General features: G+C 28.4%; 1 protein-coding gene across 2 annotated transcripts in view; it reads right to left on the bottom strand.

Annotated features, from left to right (window-relative positions):
• Positions 1–4: 4 nt before the first annotated feature.
• The window catches only part of LOC149612754 (uncharacterized), a 60961-nt gene continuing 39083 nt past the window's right edge, over positions 5–21882 (bottom strand). The window contains exons 3-11 of one of the 2 annotated variants that reach the window (XM_089858338.1): positions 7966–8367; positions 7315–7553; positions 5705–5848; positions 5555–5613; positions 4998–5066; positions 4818–4917; positions 4599–4731; positions 4022–4354; positions 5–3282 (exon numbers count right to left, since the gene is read on the bottom strand). In XM_089858338.1, the coding sequence (XP_089714464.1) occupies positions 4654–4731; positions 4818–4917; positions 4998–5066; positions 5555–5613; positions 5705–5848; positions 7315–7553; positions 7966–8367 (1091 nt within the window). In that variant the 3' untranslated portion in view covers positions 5–3282; positions 4022–4354; positions 4599–4653. Of the gene's footprint in view, positions 3283–4021; positions 4355–4598; positions 4732–4817; positions 4918–4997; positions 5069–5554; positions 5614–5704; positions 5849–7314; positions 7554–7965; positions 8368–21882 lie in introns of those variants that run through there. The other variant, XM_089858339.1, reaches the window with a different exon arrangement.

Genomic DNA, 21882 nt, shown 5'->3' on the forward strand with positions numbered 1-21882 from the left:
ATGGTCAGAGAATAATATTTTTATTATTAGGCACAATATTATAGTTTGAATTAAAATTTCATTTTTAAACGGTTTTACAGGAAATATTCGCACGTACAATTATCACAGGAACACACAAGTAATATAAAAAAAGCGATGACAGAGAGAAAAAAAATTCAAACTTATCGTGTAATGACCGTGAAATAATCTGCGAAATTAAACAAACTTAAATTTGAGAAAAAATTTTCTCAAAATACACAGTTGTCAGCAATTATTTTGCCATCTTCAAAAGCACGGTCACCATTTTGAAAAAAACAAAATTTATATATATATATATATATATATATTGAGGCAATACGTTTTTTTAACTACAACCATTTGTTTTTTGAAATTTTATGCCCGTTTTTAAAAAATTGACTGGCATTTGTTTTGTTTTAACTTGTTTTGTATATTATATATATATTTTTAAATTTTTTTTCATCTTTTTTTTTGATTATGAAACAAGAAAAAATTATTTTTCTTGATAAAATATTTTTTTTATAAATTTTTCTTTTTTCCAAATGTATTATGAATTAAATAAAGTATGAGATTTAATGAGGAAAAAATATTAGTGGAGTTTAAAAGTGTAAAAAAACCTTTTTTTTTTTTCAAATGATAATATCACAACTTGGTGAATTTTTTAATGAATTTTGTTTCCATTTGATTTAGATTAACTAGAGATTTGGATAGAGCACGATTTGAGCTTTTAAATGAAACAAACCGCGTCGAAATCGGACCATAATTAAGGAAGTTACGTCAATTTATACTTTCAAATTTGAAAAGTATAAAATGACGTAACTTCGTTATTTATGGTCCGATTTTGACGCGGTTTGTTTCATTTTAAAGCACAGAATGAGCCTGTTCCGATTTATTAAAATATACTTTCCTCTTTTTTAAAGTTCTTTTTTTCTCTAATATAATTTTTCTCTTAATTTTTAAGACACATTTTTTGATTAATTAATTTAAGATTTATATTATCATCAAAAATATATAATTTGATTTAATTTCTTTCCGTACCTAACAAACCAGAGATGATGTTTAATTCTTTTATTTTAATTAAAAATGATTATTTTTGTAATATTAAAATATATGCTACGATTGATGTATTTTTTGATATTTTAGGAACTCAGTTTTACCTTCTTTTTTTTCTCTAATTTTTTTTAATGAATAAATTTATGTTTTTAATAAATTAACCAGGCATAAGGTTTTTTAAAAATTTTAAAAACCTATCGTAATTTTCTTTTTAAAATAGTTTAAATTTTAAAACTGAGCATTTTTGAAGCAATTTTTTATATTTTAACCTCAATTTTTTTCCCCCTAATATAAAATATTTTAAATTTAATTTAATTTATGCCAAAAAATTATTTTTAAATTTTTACTATATTTAATATTAATACTAATATTAATATTATTTTTAAATATTTAAGTACAATAAACTGCCCATAAAATATAGAAGTACATTTTCTTTTTAAAAACATTTAATAGTACTATTTAATGCCTGTATTTTTTTAATGATTAATTTTAATTTGTTAAATAATTAAATTAATTATTTAACAAATTAAAATTAATCATAAAAAAATTTTAATTTTATTAAATAATTAATTTAATTATTTTTAAGACACAATTAGTTACTTACGATAGTTGCATAACATTTTTTTTTTTTTTTTTGGCTACCACAAAAATATTTTTTCAAAAATACTTCATTTTTTTTTTTTTAATTTTAATTTTCCCATTAAATTTAATTTTAATTTTAATTAACCTGAGATTCAATTTTTTTTTCTAAACGAGCCGATTTAATGCCTAAAATGCATAGAATTAACATTAGGGGCTATAGTCAAAAATTATCTTTAAACATTAAAATTAATAATTAAAAACCCACATTACCCTTAATTAATTAATTAATTAATTAATTATTAGTATTTTTTTAAACCATACTTAAAAAAAAAAAATTAAAATTATTTTGTCAGATCGGTTTAAAAAAAAATACTTTAAATATACAAAAGTTACAATAATTATTTTAATTTTAATTTTAAATTCATTCGTTTAATTAAATATTTAATGAATTTAAAATTAATATATGCAATATTATAATTAATTAACGTTAAATTAAATTAAATAGGGTTTCCTAATTAAGATTAAACGTGGCTGCATTTAACAAATATATTATTAAATTAAACCCTAATTAAATTTAACGTTAATTAATATTTAAACCCAAAAATTAACCCAAAAAAAAAAAACCTTAACTGGTGCTCGTGTTTTTAAATAAAATCATTTATGTGAAATAGGCCAAAAACCTAAGCCTAAAAACAAACACATGAACACGCATGAACACATGACATAATTAAATGAAAATAAAAATTGCACATTTTTTACAATATTCACGATTTTCACTGGAATTTTTATTTTAATTTAAATCCCATTTTGAAAAACCGTTTAATATTAATTAATTAATTAATTAATTAATTAATTAATTAATATATTAATATATAATTATATTTAACAGTCTATGCACCATTGTATCAGCAAAATTAATTAAAATCAACACCATTAAAAATAAAATTTAATGAAAATTAGACTAGTTATTCGTGAAAATAATATCCCATATGATTTTTTTTTTGAAAAGATTAATTAATTAATTTAAATGCTTTTAATTAATTTTAATGTCTCATGAGCTTTGGTGATGAATGGGGGAGGGGGGGGGGATAAATAATATATATTTTTTAATGAATTTACGTATTGTATTAATTAATCTATTTAATTGGTATAATTTTAATTAACCCAATTAAAATTATATTAAAAATAATATTTTTAAACCAAACCTGACCTGAAAATTTTTAGAATATAAATTTTTAAAACCTCTAAATATTAATATTAATTAATAAGTACTACGCGTTTTAATTAAACCTAAATATTAAATAAATATCCCCGTAATTTAATTTTTAATTTTTAATTATGAAATGATATTAATTATATTTTTTCTTTTCAACTTTTTTTTAAAAAAAAATTAATTATTAAAAAATAATATTTATATATTATGACGTCATTAATTAATGACGTATGTAAAAAATAAGCAAATGAACAAGATGGAATGGCGGAAATTTTTGCTGAACTTACGAGGAATGTGACAAAGTCTATTTATGTATATATTATCCTTTTTGGTCCACCATTTTAAATTACAAAAACTAATTACCTGTAATTAGTAATTAGCATCTCGTCTTGAAAAGTTCATTGTCTAATGATTCTTAAGGCACTTAGTTGCCTCTCCTGTTAAATAAAAATAATTAAAATTAATTTTTTTAATTATTTATTTATTTTTTAATTAATTATTTATTTATTTTTTAATTCATTATTTATTTATTTTTTAATTAATTAATTATCTATTTTTTAATTAATTAATTATCTATTTTTTTAATTAATTAATTATTTATTTTTTAATTAATTAATTAATTAATTATCTATTTTTTTTAATTAATTAATTATTTATTTTTTAATTAATTAATTAATTAATTATTTATTTTTTAATTAATTAATTATTTATTTTTTAATTAATTAATTAATTAATTATCTATTTTTTTAATTAATTAATTAATTATCTATTTTTTTAATTAATTAATTAATTATTTATTTTTTAATTAATTAATTAATTATTTATTTTTTAATTAATTAATTATCTATTTTTTAATTAATTAATTATCTATTTTTAAATTAATTAATTATCTATTTTTAAATTAATTAATTATTTATTTTTTAATTAATTAATTATTTATTTATTAATTAATTAATTATTTATTTTTAAATTAATTAATTATCTATTTTTTAATTAATTAATTATTTATTTTTTAATTAATTAATTATCTATTTTTTAATTAATTAATTATCTATTTTTTAATTAATTAATTATCTATTTTTAATTAATTAATTATCTATTTTTTAATTAATTAATTATTTATTTTTTAATTAATTAATTAATTAATTATTTATTTATTTTAGAAATAATATTTACCTGATTTTGGAAGTGGCTTTATATCAGAAGTATATTTTTTTTATAAATGTAGAAGCAGTTGGTAATGGAGAGGAACGAATTTAACCACTTGGCAGAAAATATTATATTTGGTTTTTTTTTAAAAACAAAAATTAAACCATTTCATTTAAAGTGTTTATCGCTGTTCACGAAATATATCTTGTGTTCAGTGTTTTGTGGTCGCGAAAAACAATATTAAAACATGATAAACCGAAACTCTTCACAAAATACGCGACTTAATTAAAACCCTTTTTTTTCATATATTATGGAAGACAGATAATTTTTGGCATCTTCCAATGTTAGGAGCAAAAATATCTGTAAATCAGATAAGGTAACGTCAGATTTAAATTAAGATTAAAGAGAGATTGAAATCAAAATCAACCGCGTTAAAATCGGACTGTAAATAACGAAGTTGGAAATTTTTCAAACTTATCTGATTTATCTGAAAATGTCAAAGTTGCAAGTTTGAAAATTAACTTTGTTATTTATGGTCCGATTTTGACGCGGTTTGTTTTATTTTGAAGCTTTTGGCAAGAACTACTTAGATCTGAAAACAAACCTGGGAAATTTTAATAATATAAATTGAAAGTGTGGCTATTTCATTTGGAAATCAGCTACCTGCACTGACCATCGACCAGTTCCATCATTTCGACAGAGTGGACGAAACTGTCCGTGTCATCATCGAGCAGATGCTACGATTTTTAATTATTAATTTAAAAAAATTAATTTTATTTTTTTTTTCAAATTTGATTTTCAAATTTGAAAAAAGGAGAACTACCTCTTCAAAGTAGGTAGTCTGCGTTGACGTCGTTTTTAACCGTTTATCGGAATAATCACCGACTAGGGCTTGTAACTTTTGAAGTTGAGACAATAGCGACCTTATTAATTACGATTTAAATTAATTAACATTAAAAACGAACAAAATTAAAGTGGAATTAAAATAAAATTAAGTACTCACTTATTGCTGCCTTCCAGAGTGTCCATTCTACGTTTGTACTCGTTATTTTCGTTGCTTAAAACTTCAACTCTATTAAAAAAAAAAAAATTCAAAATTAATAATTTTTACAAAATTTTAATTAAAAGTATTTTAAAAAATGTACACGTATCAACGTAACTCTGCACTGGGTACAAAGGCAAAAACGAGCCTCGCTTTACTATACACGTACCGCGCATTGACATTGAAATATAAATATAAAATTTTGAAGACGTCTCAAGGTTGGTCAAAAAAAAAATGTTGAAAAAAAAAATCAATATCTTCTTGAGATGAAAGATAATTTTCACGTTGTTAGCAATAACTTATCGATACATTTTGACTACTTATTAAATAGCGCACTTAAAAGTCAATGGAAAATTGCTATAATTCTAAAAGTCTGATTCAGTTTTATGTTAATTTAATATAAGCAAGCGCAAAGTTGCAAAATTTAAGCAATCATTTTATAAAAATTGCAAACCGCGATAGCAAAAGTACTGAAGCACTGAATATTAATTTAAAAAATTCCAATTTATGATAGTTACCTTTTTTCTAATGAATCCATGTATTCTTTCTTTTTACGTCTGCTTTCTTGGGCCGATATCTTCGCGAATTAATTAATAACTTCATTAATTAATTTATAAGTCGGGGCTTAATTAATTAAATTAATTAACTATGAATATATAATTTTTTACCTTATTTTTAATTTTCCGTCTAATTTTCTTGAGTGATCTTTCTTCGGCTTTTGTGAGGGGAAGCCGTTGCGGTATTGGGTATCCTTCCGCCAATAAGGTTCGTTTTTCTTCCTCGGTTAATGATAATACGCCCGTTGCCCCTTTCTGAAAGGTCAAAAGGTCACGAAACCTTAATATAATGATAATATAATTCTTCACGAGTTGCAAACGGAATTCCAATTTTGGAACCAAATATAATTCTAGTTTAAAAACACTTTTGCAAGGAATAAACCCTTTGTGATATAAAATAGCCCAAATTGTAGCCCCCCCCCCGAGGGTGACGGTCCAATAGCCCAAATTTCCCCCGCTTTAAATCTTAATGAATAGCCCAAATTGTCTTCTATTCAACTATACTATATACTTGGTCCCACGTTAATCAGCTATAAATAAATCAATAAATAAATAATTCAAATTCACTTCTAGCACAACAGAAAAAAAAAGCCCGAACTACTAATTAGCAACTGCCAACTAAAATAAATTAAACCGCTAGACTAAACAAACAAGAAACAAAAAGGCAACAATATAAATAAATAAATAAATAAATATTCAAGTTCGTTAAAATTAATGGGAGACAGAATCTGTCGATAAATATTCAAACACGCTGACGTCATAGAAAAGTGGGGGGTCGAACGTAAAACCCCCGCCACCTCTACATTCAATTCAAAATAAAAATACCCAGGTAGCGGTGTCTAAAAAGTAAGTATAAATTGTCCCTGAATGCTCGCAGGAGGTACTGACGGAAATAAAATTCGAAATATAATATTTCATTAATTTCAACCAAAAAAAAATAAATAAATAATAATAAAAACCATTCGTATTATCTACGTCAGAACCTACTATTTAAAAAAAAATTGGAAATTTGATAACTTTTCGTGGATTAAAATTTCGATAAAACGTGAAATTTTCTTCAACTTTTTATGAAATAAAAAAATATCATATTTCAATGGGCATCAAATAAATTTTGTAATTGCTAAAATGTTTTAACTATAAAAGTAAAGGTATTTACAGGAATTAGATAAATTTAAAATTACGTATTCGCGTCAAGGTACGCCGTAACTAAACCCTAGTATAATTTAAATAAAACACTCTATTGTCAAAACATCATAAATGTATAACTTTAACATTTCCTCTTTTATATTTGAAGTTCAAGGTTAATTGCGAAATAAAATTTTATTTTGCAAAATAATAAATGCGTTAGTAGACAAATCTAGATTCAGCTGTTTCGGAAATTGCTCTCCATTTTTCATGTCATAATAAAATATATTTGAAAAGGGCAGAGTTTACGGAAAAAAACTGTTACCAAGCTACCATATAATAACAATAATAATAATCTGAAACTAAGGCCTACAATCTTTGATTTGAGATAAGAAATACGCTTCAATTAAAGACACGGATAATTTTAATTTTTAACAACACTTTTTTCTATTTAAAAATTTCCCTAAACCCTAATCTTAATTAGAAGAAAGCCTAATTAATTCCATACCCAAAATTTTGCTTTTGAATTATAATAAAAATTAAAACCCCGCTTATCAGGAGTGCATAGAAAATTACGAGAGTAAGGTAGTACTCACGGGTTGATTACTGATGAGTGGTGAACCGGAAGTTGATGATGAACTTCGACTTTGCGAATTGTTAAAGGTCATTTTGACCGCTGCGGCGTTACTGGGGTTGTTGTTGTTACTTCTTTTACCGGACAGAAGGAGAGAGGATGGTGACAAGGGGTGTGTGGCGCCATGAACTGGTGATAAGCTGCCTTCAGAATCACTTCCGGTACTCGAAGGAGGCGTAGGCGGTAACGCGAAACCCGAAGCTGAATTTGTAAAAAAAAATTAAAGGTCAATCAATTTGGAAAAATAAATTAAAAGGTCAATCATTTTGGATATAAATTAAAAAGGTCAATCAATTTGGAAAAATAAATTAAAAAGGTCAATCAATTTGGAAAAATAAATTAAAAAGGTCAATCAATTTGGAAAAATAAATTAAAAGGTCAATCAATTTGGAATTAAATTAAAAGGTCAATCAATTTGGAAAACAATTAAAAAAATCAATCAATTTGGAAAAAATTTAAAAGGTCAATCAATTTGGAAAAAATTTAAAAGGTCAATCAATTTGGAAAAAAATTAAAAGGTCAATCAATTTGGAAAAAAATTAAAAGGTCAATAAAATCAATTCGGAGTCCACTCGAGGGTTCATTCAATTAAGGATATGTTCAAGGTACTTACAAGGCTGTACGGACTCTAGTTTAATGTTGAATTTGGGATACACGGAGATTCGTCTACCATCGAGGTTGTTGTTGCTGTTGTTGTTATTGAAGCCATTGGCGTTCTGCGTCCTATTGGCTAAGAGGATCGTGGGTGGTTTCAGGAGGGACTGTTGACTATGGTGATGGTGGGAAGTGATGGAATGTTGCGATGAAGAGGAATGCTGGGACGAAGAGTTCAAGGACTGTTGCAACAAGGACGCCACGCTATGATTACCACCACCGTTGTTCAACGACAGATCAGGACTGTTGGATCCTGATGAAGGTTCCGGGGATGCTGGTTCGCGTTTGACGATGACCCCGCTGAAATCAGACTGGCAGGCGTTCGAGGACATGCCCATGGGAAAACAGTCATTGTCCATATCTAGTAAATAAATAAATAAATAAATAAATAAATTTAATAACTTATATTAAAGAATTAATTAATAATATCGTTCATTTTAAATACACCGGAAGTGTTTTTATACGCATACTGTTCCGGTACCGGAAGTAATTCTAACACATCCCGTATAAGGTTCAAACTACTGTGATTGGTTGGAGGGTTCCAGTAAGTAATTTAGGTACAAGTACTGACACCGTGGGTTTAATAAATAAAAAAAAATAACCTAAGTATTTTTGGGGTTGAATCATGGGGTCAAAGTTCTCCGAGTCTATCAGAAGTACGTATGTATTATAAGCAACCATGATTATTTTTCAGATAAGCAAGCCGCTCAAAGACTATAAAGGTATAAAAATAAATAATATAGGTATGATGTATATTTATATTTCAATAAATCTATATTTTTCCGGTTAATATCGCGTTGAAAATTTCATAGATTCGCTTGAATAGCCAAGGTTGAAATTATTTGCATTTTTTTTTCTTCTTTGGTTTGCTTCGAATGTTTAAAATTTTATATATATAATTTTTTTTATTTTATTATTTAAGAAATTCCAATCCAACAGCGTTAAATATTTTAAAATAGTTCGTTTTTAGGCCTAGGAATTTCCGGGTTTTTCGGATCTTTGTTTATATTGAGAGCCACTGCCTTGAAATAAATTTTGTTCTAAAATATAAAATATAATTTGAAATAAAATATAACATTTCAATATGTTTAACCAAAAAAAAACCCTATTTATCTACGTTTTCAAAAATCACCCAATTGAACTTTGAATTATCGAAGTTTGCGTAGCAACACATTGATTCATTTCAGAGCCAAATTTTTAACCCTTTTTTGACAGCATTTGTTAAACGGGACCGTTTATAAATTACGTAGAGTTACAATACGGGGATGGCCCCCAAAAAGACTGAAATAACTAATAATAATATATAATTAACTATGTTGAATTATATATTAATTTATTTCAATTTACACTTAATTAGAATTAATTAGCACTAATCTTTAAAAATTAAATAGCTTTATCAAATTAAGTAGACGGAAATTGTAATAAGAGGCCCTGAGAAATTCGGGAGGTATAGCCTTGAAATTCTACGGAAGTAAAGTCAGGAAGTAAATTCTTACGCGCCGGAAGTAAATTAAAAAAAGTTATTAAATTATAAAATTGTCGTAGTAGAGTTACAATCAATAATTTTAATTTTAGTCAATTAGCGTCGACCGATTTAAATCGAGGTCAAGGTTAAAGTTTGGAACCCAATCGTATTTCAGATAAAATAAATACGAATCGAAAACCGTTTTATCAATTTACTAAGAAAAGCTGAAGAAGTTGTTTTAAGAAAAAAAAAAAAAAAAAAAAAGATTAAATATTTTCGAAGTGAGTTTATAAGCGACAATTCAAAAAGATATATATTTAGGATTTGCTTACGGAAAGAAATTTTTTTCCATTTTTAATATATTCAAGTGTTAATACGTATAGTTGTGACGTAAACCCACCTCAGCTCTGACGTCACTAAGATAACAATAGGGTAATAATAATAAAATAAAATAACGCTTTCTGTTATCTGACGGCAATTTTACGAGACATAACGCGAATATATATTAAATTAAGACATATTAAAAAATATTAAAAATAAATAAAGATTAAAATATAAATATTTTTGAAAATATGTCAGTTTTCTTTTTAGACCGAATTTGTCGCGACCGGTTAAGAATTTTACCTTTAAAAGTTTTTTTTAAAAAAAAAACGCCTTTTTATAAAATGTTAAAAATCAGGTAGCGCGCGTTTTTCCGCCCTACAATTATCATTCGCCAATAACCCAATGAATAAACTGAAGCCTAAACTATTATAATTATAAATAAGCCGGTCCCCCTTTCATCCATCATTAAACCAAACATCACGAACACTCTATAATTATACATCGGCGAATTTAAATAAAAAAAAAATTCACGTGAATTTTTTTATTTTGAAAGCAAAAATGTAGTAACTCGTAAAGGGTTAAAAAGATACCGTACTTTTCCTATTAAGTCTTCAAAATTTGTATTAAAATAAGTATAGCTTAGAGCAAAAATGTTGTAACCCGTTAAACACGATATTTAGCTGGAATCAGTCGGTTATAAAGCGATCTAAAGGAATACATACCTCAGTTTGTACGCACCCTTCAATTTAGAAAGAAAAAAAAAATCCCCAAATAAAAAATATTTAAGTTATACAATGTTTCAATGAACCTAACCAGTTTTTTTTTCTAAAGCTACATAAGAAATTCATTCAATGAAAAATGAAAAACTCTAGGTACATAATCTTTCACGTTTATCATAGGTAAATATAGAATCATATTTTAGATATAAAGCAAATATTTATAGGTAAATAAAAAAATAAAAAAGACTTCAAGATGTCAGTCTCAGACCACCGAGTTAGATAGTATTTAATTAATAAATTGTTAAAGTTAAAATAATCATTATTAATTATCTTACGTTTTTTCAACGGGTATAAATAGCTAATTAAAAATATATTTATTAATTAATAAAAGTGAAAAGTATCTCCTCGTCACGGTAACTTTATTTTGTGATAAATTTGACAGGTAATTTGAATTTATATATATACTTTGTTTTAAAATTGTTATCGGTCAAATTTTGACAACTGTCTATTGGCGGTACGGTGCTTCAATGACGCGTTTCTGAATTTCAAATTTGAAAAGCCGGTATTGAAATATGATTATAATATTTAATAAGGTTACAAATTTGAAAATGAGGACAAACGCCTTGAAATTGAATCAAGGCATAATTATATATATTTTTTATTTCAATATTACAAAATATTAATCTAGTTAGTAATTACAGTAACTAGTGTTGATACCTATCATCTATAGAACTTTAAATTATAACAGACAGTTAACACGATAGACCATTTCGATATTGAAACCGGGCTATTTAACCCTTACCTTTGATAACATTTAAATTTTAAGCTTATCAAAGGCAAGCAGGTAAACCTAACTCTTTTTAATGAAAATACGGTATATAAAAATCCAGGTTAAAAGACTAAGGAGCAAAGAAAAAATGCAAGGCTTTTGAAGCGATCAAAATTCATACGCAAAACCCCCGAAAATAATAAACAATCTAAGGTTGAATTTGAGTTACAATAAAAATATAAAAAAAATTTCCGGGTCAAAAAATTCGTGCAAACTTATCGCACGCCCAATAACGTTCCATTTGAACTTGACAGCGTTGTTAAGGGTACGTTTTAATCGAGATTAAAAGGAGAATTAGGGTCAAGAGAGATTGTAGGGAAATATACGACGACATCCTAATTGTTTAGTTAAGCGAAGGTAATCCCCCGAACAACTTTTGTTAAAGTGGACCACGGACCTTTTCCCGTTAACAGAGACCGACCACCGCAACTTGTAAGACTCGAGTAAAAAATGTGTAATTGAAGACCTCGCCCAAATATATACAAAAATAAAAATATATGACGGCCATTTTGTTACAAGTTTCAATTAAAATTATACATGAATGGCAAGACGTGTCAGGGTGAAAACTTAAAATTATTATTATCCTTGTACAATGTAAAATGTACAATCCATTGTGAGAAATTTTGATTGGGGCCCACCTTTGAAACGTCATAACTTAAGTTCAAAGAGACTTAAAGAAAAATCCTTCTAGGGTATAATAGCCCAAATTATCCTCTTTCGAACTAAAGTTAAAACTTTGTCCTAGACCAATTAGAGACCGAGAAATGTAACTTTGAATGGTACGACACATTTCCTTATTTTTCCCCAAACTTCAATTTAATTCAAAGCGTCGTAAATACATTTTAACAAAACCTACGGATAAGTTTTTATACTAATCTAATAGCCCAAATTACGCTCTATCCAATGGTACCAAAAATTTGGTTCTATCTCAATTAGAACTCGAGTTAATTAACTTTGAATAAATAAACAAAATAAAAACTTTGTAGAAATTTCTTGAATTTTAAATCTTTCCGAGATAATTTTATATTAATTGTTTGGGGCAGAAAGAAACGCGCGTGCACGAGGAAGCGTTGTTTAAAAAAAATAAATTGAAGGGATAATAAAAGGCAATGAGTGATAGACTTTAAAGAGATTATCAGCCGTGATTGACTAGTTCAACAATTTCTCACGCTTTTAGAATAACGAGCTCAAAAATAAAACGCTAAGCCTAACGAGGAAGGAAAACTGCGGAACCTTTTATTTTGCGCCGGTAAATTAATGACTACCGAGGCTTAAAGGCGGATGATGGAATCGAACCCTAAATGGCCTCCGACGTGAACTTCATCTTCTATTTATGAATGAGGGGTTTTTTTGGCCTTTTTAAAGAAAAAGCACGTCAGTTTAAATTTATATATATATTTATTTATTTATTTATTTATTTATTTATTTATTTAACATTTAGGCCTTAGTACTTTATTTGGGAAAATTGGAAGCAGAGAGAATAAATTAATATCTCACGAGGAGTGGATCATATTAAAGCATTAATTAAACGTTTTTGCAGAGAGAATACACGAAGAGAAGTAGATATATTTCATTTATTTATTTCACATTTAGGACTTGGTACTTTATTGGGGAAATTGGAAGCAGAGAGAATAAATTAATATCTCACGAGGAGTGGATCATATTAAGGTATTAACTAAACATTTTTGCATAGAGAATACACGAAGAGGAGTAGATATAATGTTGATGTTTAAAAACCATATCCGGTGTTTAAAATAAGTCATACGCTTACAGCAAAAATTAATTTAATATCTAAAGTTCAGTTCAGAGGCATTCAATAATTTCTTAGTTTACTTACTAATCTCGATCTAGCTATTCCAATTAAGCCTCGTGGAACGTTACGCTTTTAAAAAATTCCTATTTAATTGAGCTGATAAGAGAATGAAAGAAAGACGAGTTGCGAATACCTAAGGAGGAAAATATTTAAAAGTTCAGAACAAAATAAGAGGAAGGTTAGACGTCCGATGCTCACTCGGATTTTTTTTTTTTTAGAAAAAAATGCTATTTTGTTGAACAGACTTGAATAAGGAAAAAATTTACAGATTTTTTTTCCAAAATTTTGTTAAAATAAAGTCAATGAATTTGACGGGTCGACCGCCGGACCACCCGCGAGAGAGCCATATAATCACAATTACATCGTAACAATTTTTGGTCAAGAAATTTCAAAATTCCTCAAAGATTTAAGAAGTTTAACGAAATTATTTCGTGAACTTAAATTAAATTTTTTGTTGAACTTGCTCGGGTCGCTTAAGTTAATTTTTTATTAAAACAACATTTTAGAGAACTACCCTAGCTAGTCTCTAGCTTGCCTTACGTCTAGTTAAAGCGCGAGCCATATTGAAAAAAAAAAATTATTTGTATTTATTTAAATTAAACACTACAATTGTTCGAGAAATTTAAGTTAATAAATGTGAAGGCGCGTAACGACTTAATTTAAATATTACTCCAGCCTTTCGCCGTATTAAACGGGTCATTGCGAATGCTTCTTTGCATAATTTAAGGTAGAAATAATTCTACTTTTTTTATTTTTGTTCAAGTTCATGCTTGAACAATTTCTCGAATCGCTTTTACACGGGATGTCTGAAATTTTTAAATTATTTGAATGATCTTCTATTGTACAAATTTTAACAGGAGATTATACCAAGCACCAAGGCGTGTTCGTAAGGTATTTCCTCGTTACATTTAGTACCAATTCCAACTAAAAAACTAAATAAGGGGTCGGGGGAGGGGTTGGGGGAAGGCAAATACCAAATAAAATCGTTCGCATTTGGCTTTTTGTTCGATAGTAATTGTATTATTTGACTTTGAAAAATATTTTTTTTTATAGTGTGTAATTTTCAAATTTGAAATTGGATTATCTCGTGAAGCGTGGCATGAATTATTATCTTTCTACAAAGTTTGTATCCAGTTAAAACGCACGCAATCTGACACTAACAAAGAATTTGTATTTTCTTTGTATCTATACATTTCTTCCGTATGTGTCATGATTTACAAACCCTTTTTCTCTATAATAAAATCATCTGAAAGATTACTATGTTGAAAGCTCATTTAAAAGGAAATGTGTCTGGGAAATGTATATTATTTTGAATTGATTTGCCTATTGACCAAAACAAAATTTTCTTTCATTTTAAAGATCAAATGCTATGTTTAAAGTAATAGGATTACATAAGACTAGTTTTGTGGGTTATGTTAGGTTACAGATTTGAATAGACGGCAAAACAAGCTTTAAAATGAACCCAATTTCGTTCAAATCGGACGATAAATAAGAAAGTTGGAAATTTTCAAGCTTACACACTCAGATCACCTGTAACTTTGAAAATTTCAAACTTTCGTAATTAGGGTCGGATTTGCGCGATGTTTGGGTTCATTTTAAAGCTAATTTCGAGCTAAATTCAAATACGACCTCACCTAATTCATAAACATAAATCATAACTCATAAAACCAGAATAAAACATGAACCCTGTTCGGTACATAACAATGCGTGAATGACACCGGGAAATATTCAGTATAGAAACGGGCATAACTCAAGAAGTCAATTGCTTCAGTGTACGTTTATATAAAATATGTATTAGAACTTAAAGGGGGTATAAATTTTATTATCATCAGGTAGGTATAGAGGCGTCACACCCACCACCACGCACCTGTAGACTGAACAAACTTCCTTCCCTGAACGGCAGATAAAAGGGGACGCCTCCTGCCTCTTGTTTGAGAAACTCACCGGGTGTCTGAATTAAGAAGTTCCACGTTCCCATATCTCCCTCCCTACCTTCGATAGCAAAAACTTTGAATAACAAATTAAAAACTGTTTTGTTTTTCTGGAATTTTTCTATTAACAATTATTAGATGACAATGTTCCATCGTTTCCCGGCCGTCTTAGATACGATATTAAAATGAAAACATTCACTAGAGAAATAAATTAGGTACGCGCCAAGGGTGGCGTTACCAAAGGTGGTACGGTTAACGTCCTGCGCATCTTGTCAAAAAATTTAATCTACCTTTTATTTATACCTATTTCATTTTATTTACTACATGAGAGGGGGAGATAGTGGTGTTCATCAACTTGTTTTTAATATGATAAAAATTCAACTTTTGTTTTTCTGTTTCTTTTCTTTTAAATAACAAATTTTTAACAAGTTTGTTTCTGAAGATTAAATGTTTCTTTAATACATTTTGTAATTTATTTAATTAAAAATAAATGTTAAAATATTCGAAGATATTTTAAAAAAAAATAATAATTATCTGATTTTGAAAATTCAAATTTTCAAAATTGTAATGCCAATAACCCCTTAAAGTTCATTCATTATATTACATTACATAAAAGAGCTAATCTTGCAAAAATTTAAACAATTCCCTAATAAAAAATTACGTGCTGAAATCACCACCCCAATTAATAATTGAAAAAAAATTATTAGAATTCAGTTTGCAAAATCATTAATAATAATAATTATTAAGAACAATTCGCCTAAGTTAAATACGTGATCGCGAATTCAAATTGGAGTCAATACACATAGCAGGATATTGGCGACGTTTTCGATACCATCAGCCATATATTTTTGAAACCACGTCACCTTACACCAGGGCGATAGGGTACTATCAAGGTGCCTCGGCTTAGGTAGATAGAGTCAGGTGACAACGTCATAATTAAAACCACGTTCGAATATGATTGAATCATCAAGTTACACGAGCAAATCGAGCTAGGGAATCTTCTTTACCGCTCGCGAACAATTGAGTGGTATTCTTACGGGCTACTTCCTCTCTTTATTTGTTAAAAGTTGGCCCATGAAACGCGTGCTCAAAATACGAAATAAGTTGATCGAGCCATAAGATATGTTCCTTCCATAAGTTTGTTTAATTAATATCTGGTCATGACAAACTGAAAGGCTTGTAATTTTTGAAGTGAGGGAGTGAGGTAGGTCATAGATCCGAGAGGAGGTAAAGCGAGGGAGGTAGGCCTGGTGAGTGGTGAGGTGGCGCTGCTGTCAAATTTGGGCTTAGTAATGCATAGACTAAATAAGAGTGCCTAGATGGAATAGGTCCTAGCTGCAAAATTAATTAATTAACCACCACCGAGTGTACTTAGGACTTCAATTTAATTCACTTCCGTCGTTATCCTTGAATCGAACTAGTTATCTCGAGCTGCTGGAAGTCTCTCAGTAGCATTACGAACTTGTCATACTTATCATTTATAAACTTATGTTGAGCTTATTAACAACGACTCTCACGTTGCTAAGAGAGTACAATGTAAGTTCATTGGCAAATTCACGATTGTTATTACATTAGCGATACGCGAGTCGCTATACTGGGATTAAGTTATTATTATTTAATCATAATACTGAAATTAAAACAACAACACGTGGGGGTATTTTAAAATAAATTCGTTGATTAGAATCAAATAGAGAAATTGGGGAAAAAATTTGTTAAAATTAGTTCATTAGAAGGAAAATCCGGATTTGATATATTTTAATCTTAGTGATTTATTATACAAAGTAACGAGGTCCCCAAATCTCCGTCAAAATGAGTGGGATTTAATTAAGTGTCATTTGAATAATCAATTTTAATCCCAAACCGGGAAATGAATACAAACTAATCTCAATTAATATTTAAAATAAATAACATTTTAAATATCACGACACTTGGGTGGATTTAAATACGGCAATTGCACCTAAAACATTTTGGACTCATTCTGGAAACCTTTGACGCAATTACGAGTAACCACCACCTTAATTAACTTTCCCATGCCACCGGAAACGCGATTAAGTCTTAATAATCTTAATTTGACTACGCCTTAATGGATCTTAAGGTAAAAACGGATAAAATAATATTTATTTTAAATGGTGTTATATATTTTAATTAACAATCAGAGTACAAAATACGGTTTTTTCTTTATAAAAAAAAATATTTTTAAGGGTGTATCCGTTAAGCCTAAATGGGTTATTTAAATTATTTCCTCGCTTAAGGGGTACCTAGGCTACGTTTCTTACATTTGTAAAATAATAATAAAATTAAATAAAAAGGATTTTGAAAGAAAAATTAAAAATAAATTCGAGCACGAGATTCAGAACAAATTTTATCGCACGTGAAAAAGTTACGCAAAAGTTTTTGAAAATAATTTTTAAAAGCACGTGAAAAAGTTAAACAAAAGTCTTTGAAAATTATTTTTGAAACGCGTGAATTGAATATTTCAAATATTTTGCGCGTGAGTATGAAATAAATTCGTAATATTAAATAAAAAATAAATAAATTCGAACACGTGATTTTAAATAATTTTTAACGAAATTCAAATATTTTGTTCAGCGCGAGAATTAAAACAATGGGATTTCGAGTTTTGTTATCGCGAACGAGTGTCAAGTTTGAGAATTTATTTATGTTGGAATCGTTTAAAATAATTGCTTCCCACACGTATCTTCAGCAACCTTAATAACTCGGCGCTCATAATATACATTATTTACCGTACCGGTTTACGGGGTGAAACTTTTCCTTTAAAATAACCTCATTTCCTTGATTTTCTCTTTATGAAACAAAAGAGTTCTGCGTTTATTTGACAAGTAGCTCGATTCTTCTAAGAGGTGTTTTTATTTTTTAAGGTCAGCCTGCGAATTATTTCTGGAATATAACGCTTCTAATGGTCATTCTTTAACCGGACTAGTCGTGCCCAATTCACATTCTTGTTTTTTCCGAGTATGTAAATACCCAAATACGTTTTATCGCTGATAAGCTTCATCCGGGTTGTTTTAAGATTGTTAAAAACTACACTACGATGCGTCTCTCCGTATTTAATAAACTTTCGAGTGAAGATTTGAATTGATTTTATTACGAGCTTCAATTTGGTATCAACAACTTTCAAATCGGATAATAAATAAAAAAGTTAAATTTCAAACTAGAATCAAATTTGAAAACAAAATATGTTAGTTATTATCAGATTTCGATAGTTACTGGTTATGGTATCATTTGACCTCTTAATTTACGCGTTCAGAATACTATTACCAATAAAACTATATAACTACCAATTTAAATAAATTAAATGAAGTTAAATTAAGTTTAAATTACTTCGAGGAAGTGTAACAGAATTCGCGAGTAATTTTCACACACACACCAAATAATAGCTTTACTAAATCCTTTTCTTTTTTCAACAACGTTTCGTGTTATTTTTAGAATTAAGTTTAGCCGTGTTTAACAATTGCCAAAAGTCTTTAGTCAGTTCTAGCAGCGGCAGAGGCTAGGCCCAAATAATTTCCAACAACAAAATGTCTCTAACCTTATTTTTCAAACAAGTTTCACACACATACAGAGAGAGAGTGTAATTTTAACCAAGTCCAATTATTTTCCTTCCCCCCCCCATCCCCCCTCTGGTACCAAATTCACAATTTGAATTTTATTTATCCATTCAAGAAGAAGAAATCTCACGACCCGAATTTGTTACTTCGGTTTTGGTAGTTTACTATTTTGATTGGCTTTACGTTTAATATAATATTTAATATCTTCAGCAAGATATTTTGATTTATGTAGAAATTAATTATTTTTAATTTAAATTAAACTAAGTAAATTTAGAGAAAAAATAAATAAAAGGTCTCAGGTTATTTTTTTAAAAATTTGGGGTTCACAATAATAATAATAATAATAATGAAAAGCAACGTGCACTGTTGTATCAGTTAAAACGTTGCCGCGAGATCACGAACCCCTATAGAAATAAACGTGTTAAACGAAGACGGATTTACTACCGCGCATTATTTTAATTTCACGCGGAAATTCTACCAAAGCCAAGCTAGGGAAAGATATAAAAAATTCTACATAGGCTACAACGCCTGACTTAACTCAGCTTTCAAATTAAAAATATGGTTGTTACAATCACGCGCTGATCCTCACGAGCTAGTCCCACCCATTACGTCCGTATTCGACGCGTTAATAAAGGCAAAGGCCGCGTTAGTGTATTAAAAATGGGCTTTGATTAAAGCTTACATTTATTAACAAATACGAGGTGGATTCTTTCACGGACCATTTCATCCCAGCATCGAGTAAGATTCAACGTAGCCTCTAAATACCGTATTAAAACTAAGTTAAATTAAGGCGGTATTTAATCGTTTAAAAAAGGTCTATGAAGTACTGGGAGCGCGTGCTCGAGCACGAGGCGTTTCCCGACATTTTAAAAATGACCGGGCAAACGTTCGCGACGTAATTATTAATTAAATGGAAGCAGTTTCGAATTAGAAGGTGTTCGCGTTAACCCCGCCTTTACGTCTATTAACGAGGGTGCTGGGAATTAATCGCTTCTGGCGTTAATTAATGACATTTTAAAAAGCCGTCGACATGTTAAAAAAAAATTATAAAAATTTATAAAAAACGCTTCCTAATATGATCGATGAACTAAATATTTTTTTTTATAAAAAAAATATATAATTATTATAAAAGTAATTTTAATTATTATTAAATCTAGACCCGGGTATCATTACTTAAACCTCAATTAAAGATTTTAAATAATATAATATCTTATAGCCACATTGTTACGAAGAAGGTCTATTTACTTTAATAACTATACGATGCTATTATTTTAGAAGTTCCTAATGATAATGATAATGGCAACGATCCAGTTATAACTGAGACGTTTCTCACATACACACTCTCGACCTAAATTGAAACTTAACGATGGAAGATTTCAGGACTAGACTAATACTAATACTAATCAAAGGGAGTTTATAATTTCTGGAAGTTTCAAAGTTGCAATAAGAAAAAAAATAAATAAAAATCCAAGAGAGGGGGGTTTTAAATTCTTAGCTCGTATTCCGATTTGCACGCTGAAATTTAATTAAGCGGAAAATGAAGCCAAATGTTACTAAAAACCGTAACGCTCAACTGAACATAGCCCCCCCCTCCCCCCGGTCTGTCTACCATCTTCAAAAATTTACCCTAAAATAATCGTCTCCGTCAAATTATCCGCGCATGCGCATGAAATTTTTTTTTTATAAAAGCTAAAATTTGAATTTCTTTTTTTGATTTTTTTGTGGTTTCAGATTGAGACGAAAGAGACTTTTAAAACGAAATCAACCGCGTACAAATCGGACCATAAATAAGGAAGTTGGAAATTTTAAAAAAAATTTCGTGACGTCATTACGGAGTAGAAACAAATTTGAAAAAAAATATTTTTTTTCAAACTTTCTTATTTATAGTCCGATTTTGATGCGGTTTGGCTTAAATTGAAGCGCAATTTACCCTCTATTTATTTATAAATTAAAATAAGACGTCATCAAATTAAAATTAAAATTAGGGGTTTTGAAATTAATAAATTAATTTAATATTTTTTTTAAAATAAAAATATTTAAGTTAAGGTCATAAAACAGTACCTTAAAAATTGAATAGACATTTTTTTATTTTAAAATAAAACCCAAGAAGTCTTGAAGACAAAAGAAGTATAGAACTAGCTGTAAACCCATTATAAAGGCAAGCTATGCGAGGTAGGTCCAAGGATTTGAGAGCCAAAAAAATAAAGCCCTCGACCATAGAGTTAGAGAGAGAGAGAACGTACTCATATATATGGCTTCGATATCTTAAGAGGGACAAAACCTTCCAACGCATTTGGGTCAAGAAAAATTGTTCAGACTCTACCGTATTGTTTTCAGTCTGTATATATATAAAAATATACACACAAACTTTGTCAAAATATATTTTTCAAATAAAAAAACTAAGTGTTTTTCTACGTGAATTTGCAAAATTTAGGGCATAAAGTTGTTTAAAAAATAAATTTCCAAGAACTTGAAAAATTATTATTTATTTTTTTTTTTGATTTTTTTTCTATGAATGAATAAATAAATAAATAAATAAATAAATATATAAATGGAAGAGGCAGGATTCTACCTTTAACGGCATTGAAGTGTATGGGAAATTAATATTAGGTGTCATTACCGTCCCAATAGTTCCACTTTTACAGTTCAATAAAGTTAAGGTAAATTTTCATTCATGATTTCGTAATATATAACCTAATTCGTCAATATTAGCGTATTTTTTAATTAAACACTGATTTTTAATTACGAAATTTTGCGATGACGTAATTAAGATTAATTTTACGTAAATTTTAATAACAATTTTAATTAACCTCAAAATGACGCGATAAATACTAAAATTAAATTTAAAATATTTCAGTAGGGGAGCCATCCTTATTTACTTACATATCTAAAATATTAGGGCGCTTATCCCCAAGCTGGGGTCTACCCGGTACGCGCCTTGAAGTAGTGAACCGCCCCTTGGTTAACTTAAGGGAATAAGTTGCAAAATTCAAGCCTTACGTATAAAATATTCGGTGCTGGTCCCCAAGATGGGGTATATTTAGTGTATTTAAGCGCTAGTGAACCACCCCTTGGTTAAGTAAAGGGAATAATCGTAAAAATCTAAGTAATAAAATAAATAGCGCGTTTAAAAGACAGTAACGCGTAGTGTAATGGCAGCTAATATTAAACGCCCATTGCCCTAAAGAGAGTTTAAGGCCGGTAAGATGCCATTTCTGCCCGCGTC

The sequence above is a fragment of the Phalangium opilio genome, unplaced genomic scaffold (assembly GCF_054372755.1).
Source record: "Phalangium opilio isolate 3A_F unplaced genomic scaffold, DU_Popi_V2 ptg000232l_1, whole genome shotgun sequence".
Taxonomy (NCBI): Eukaryota; Metazoa; Arthropoda; class Arachnida; order Opiliones; family Phalangiidae; genus Phalangium; species Phalangium opilio.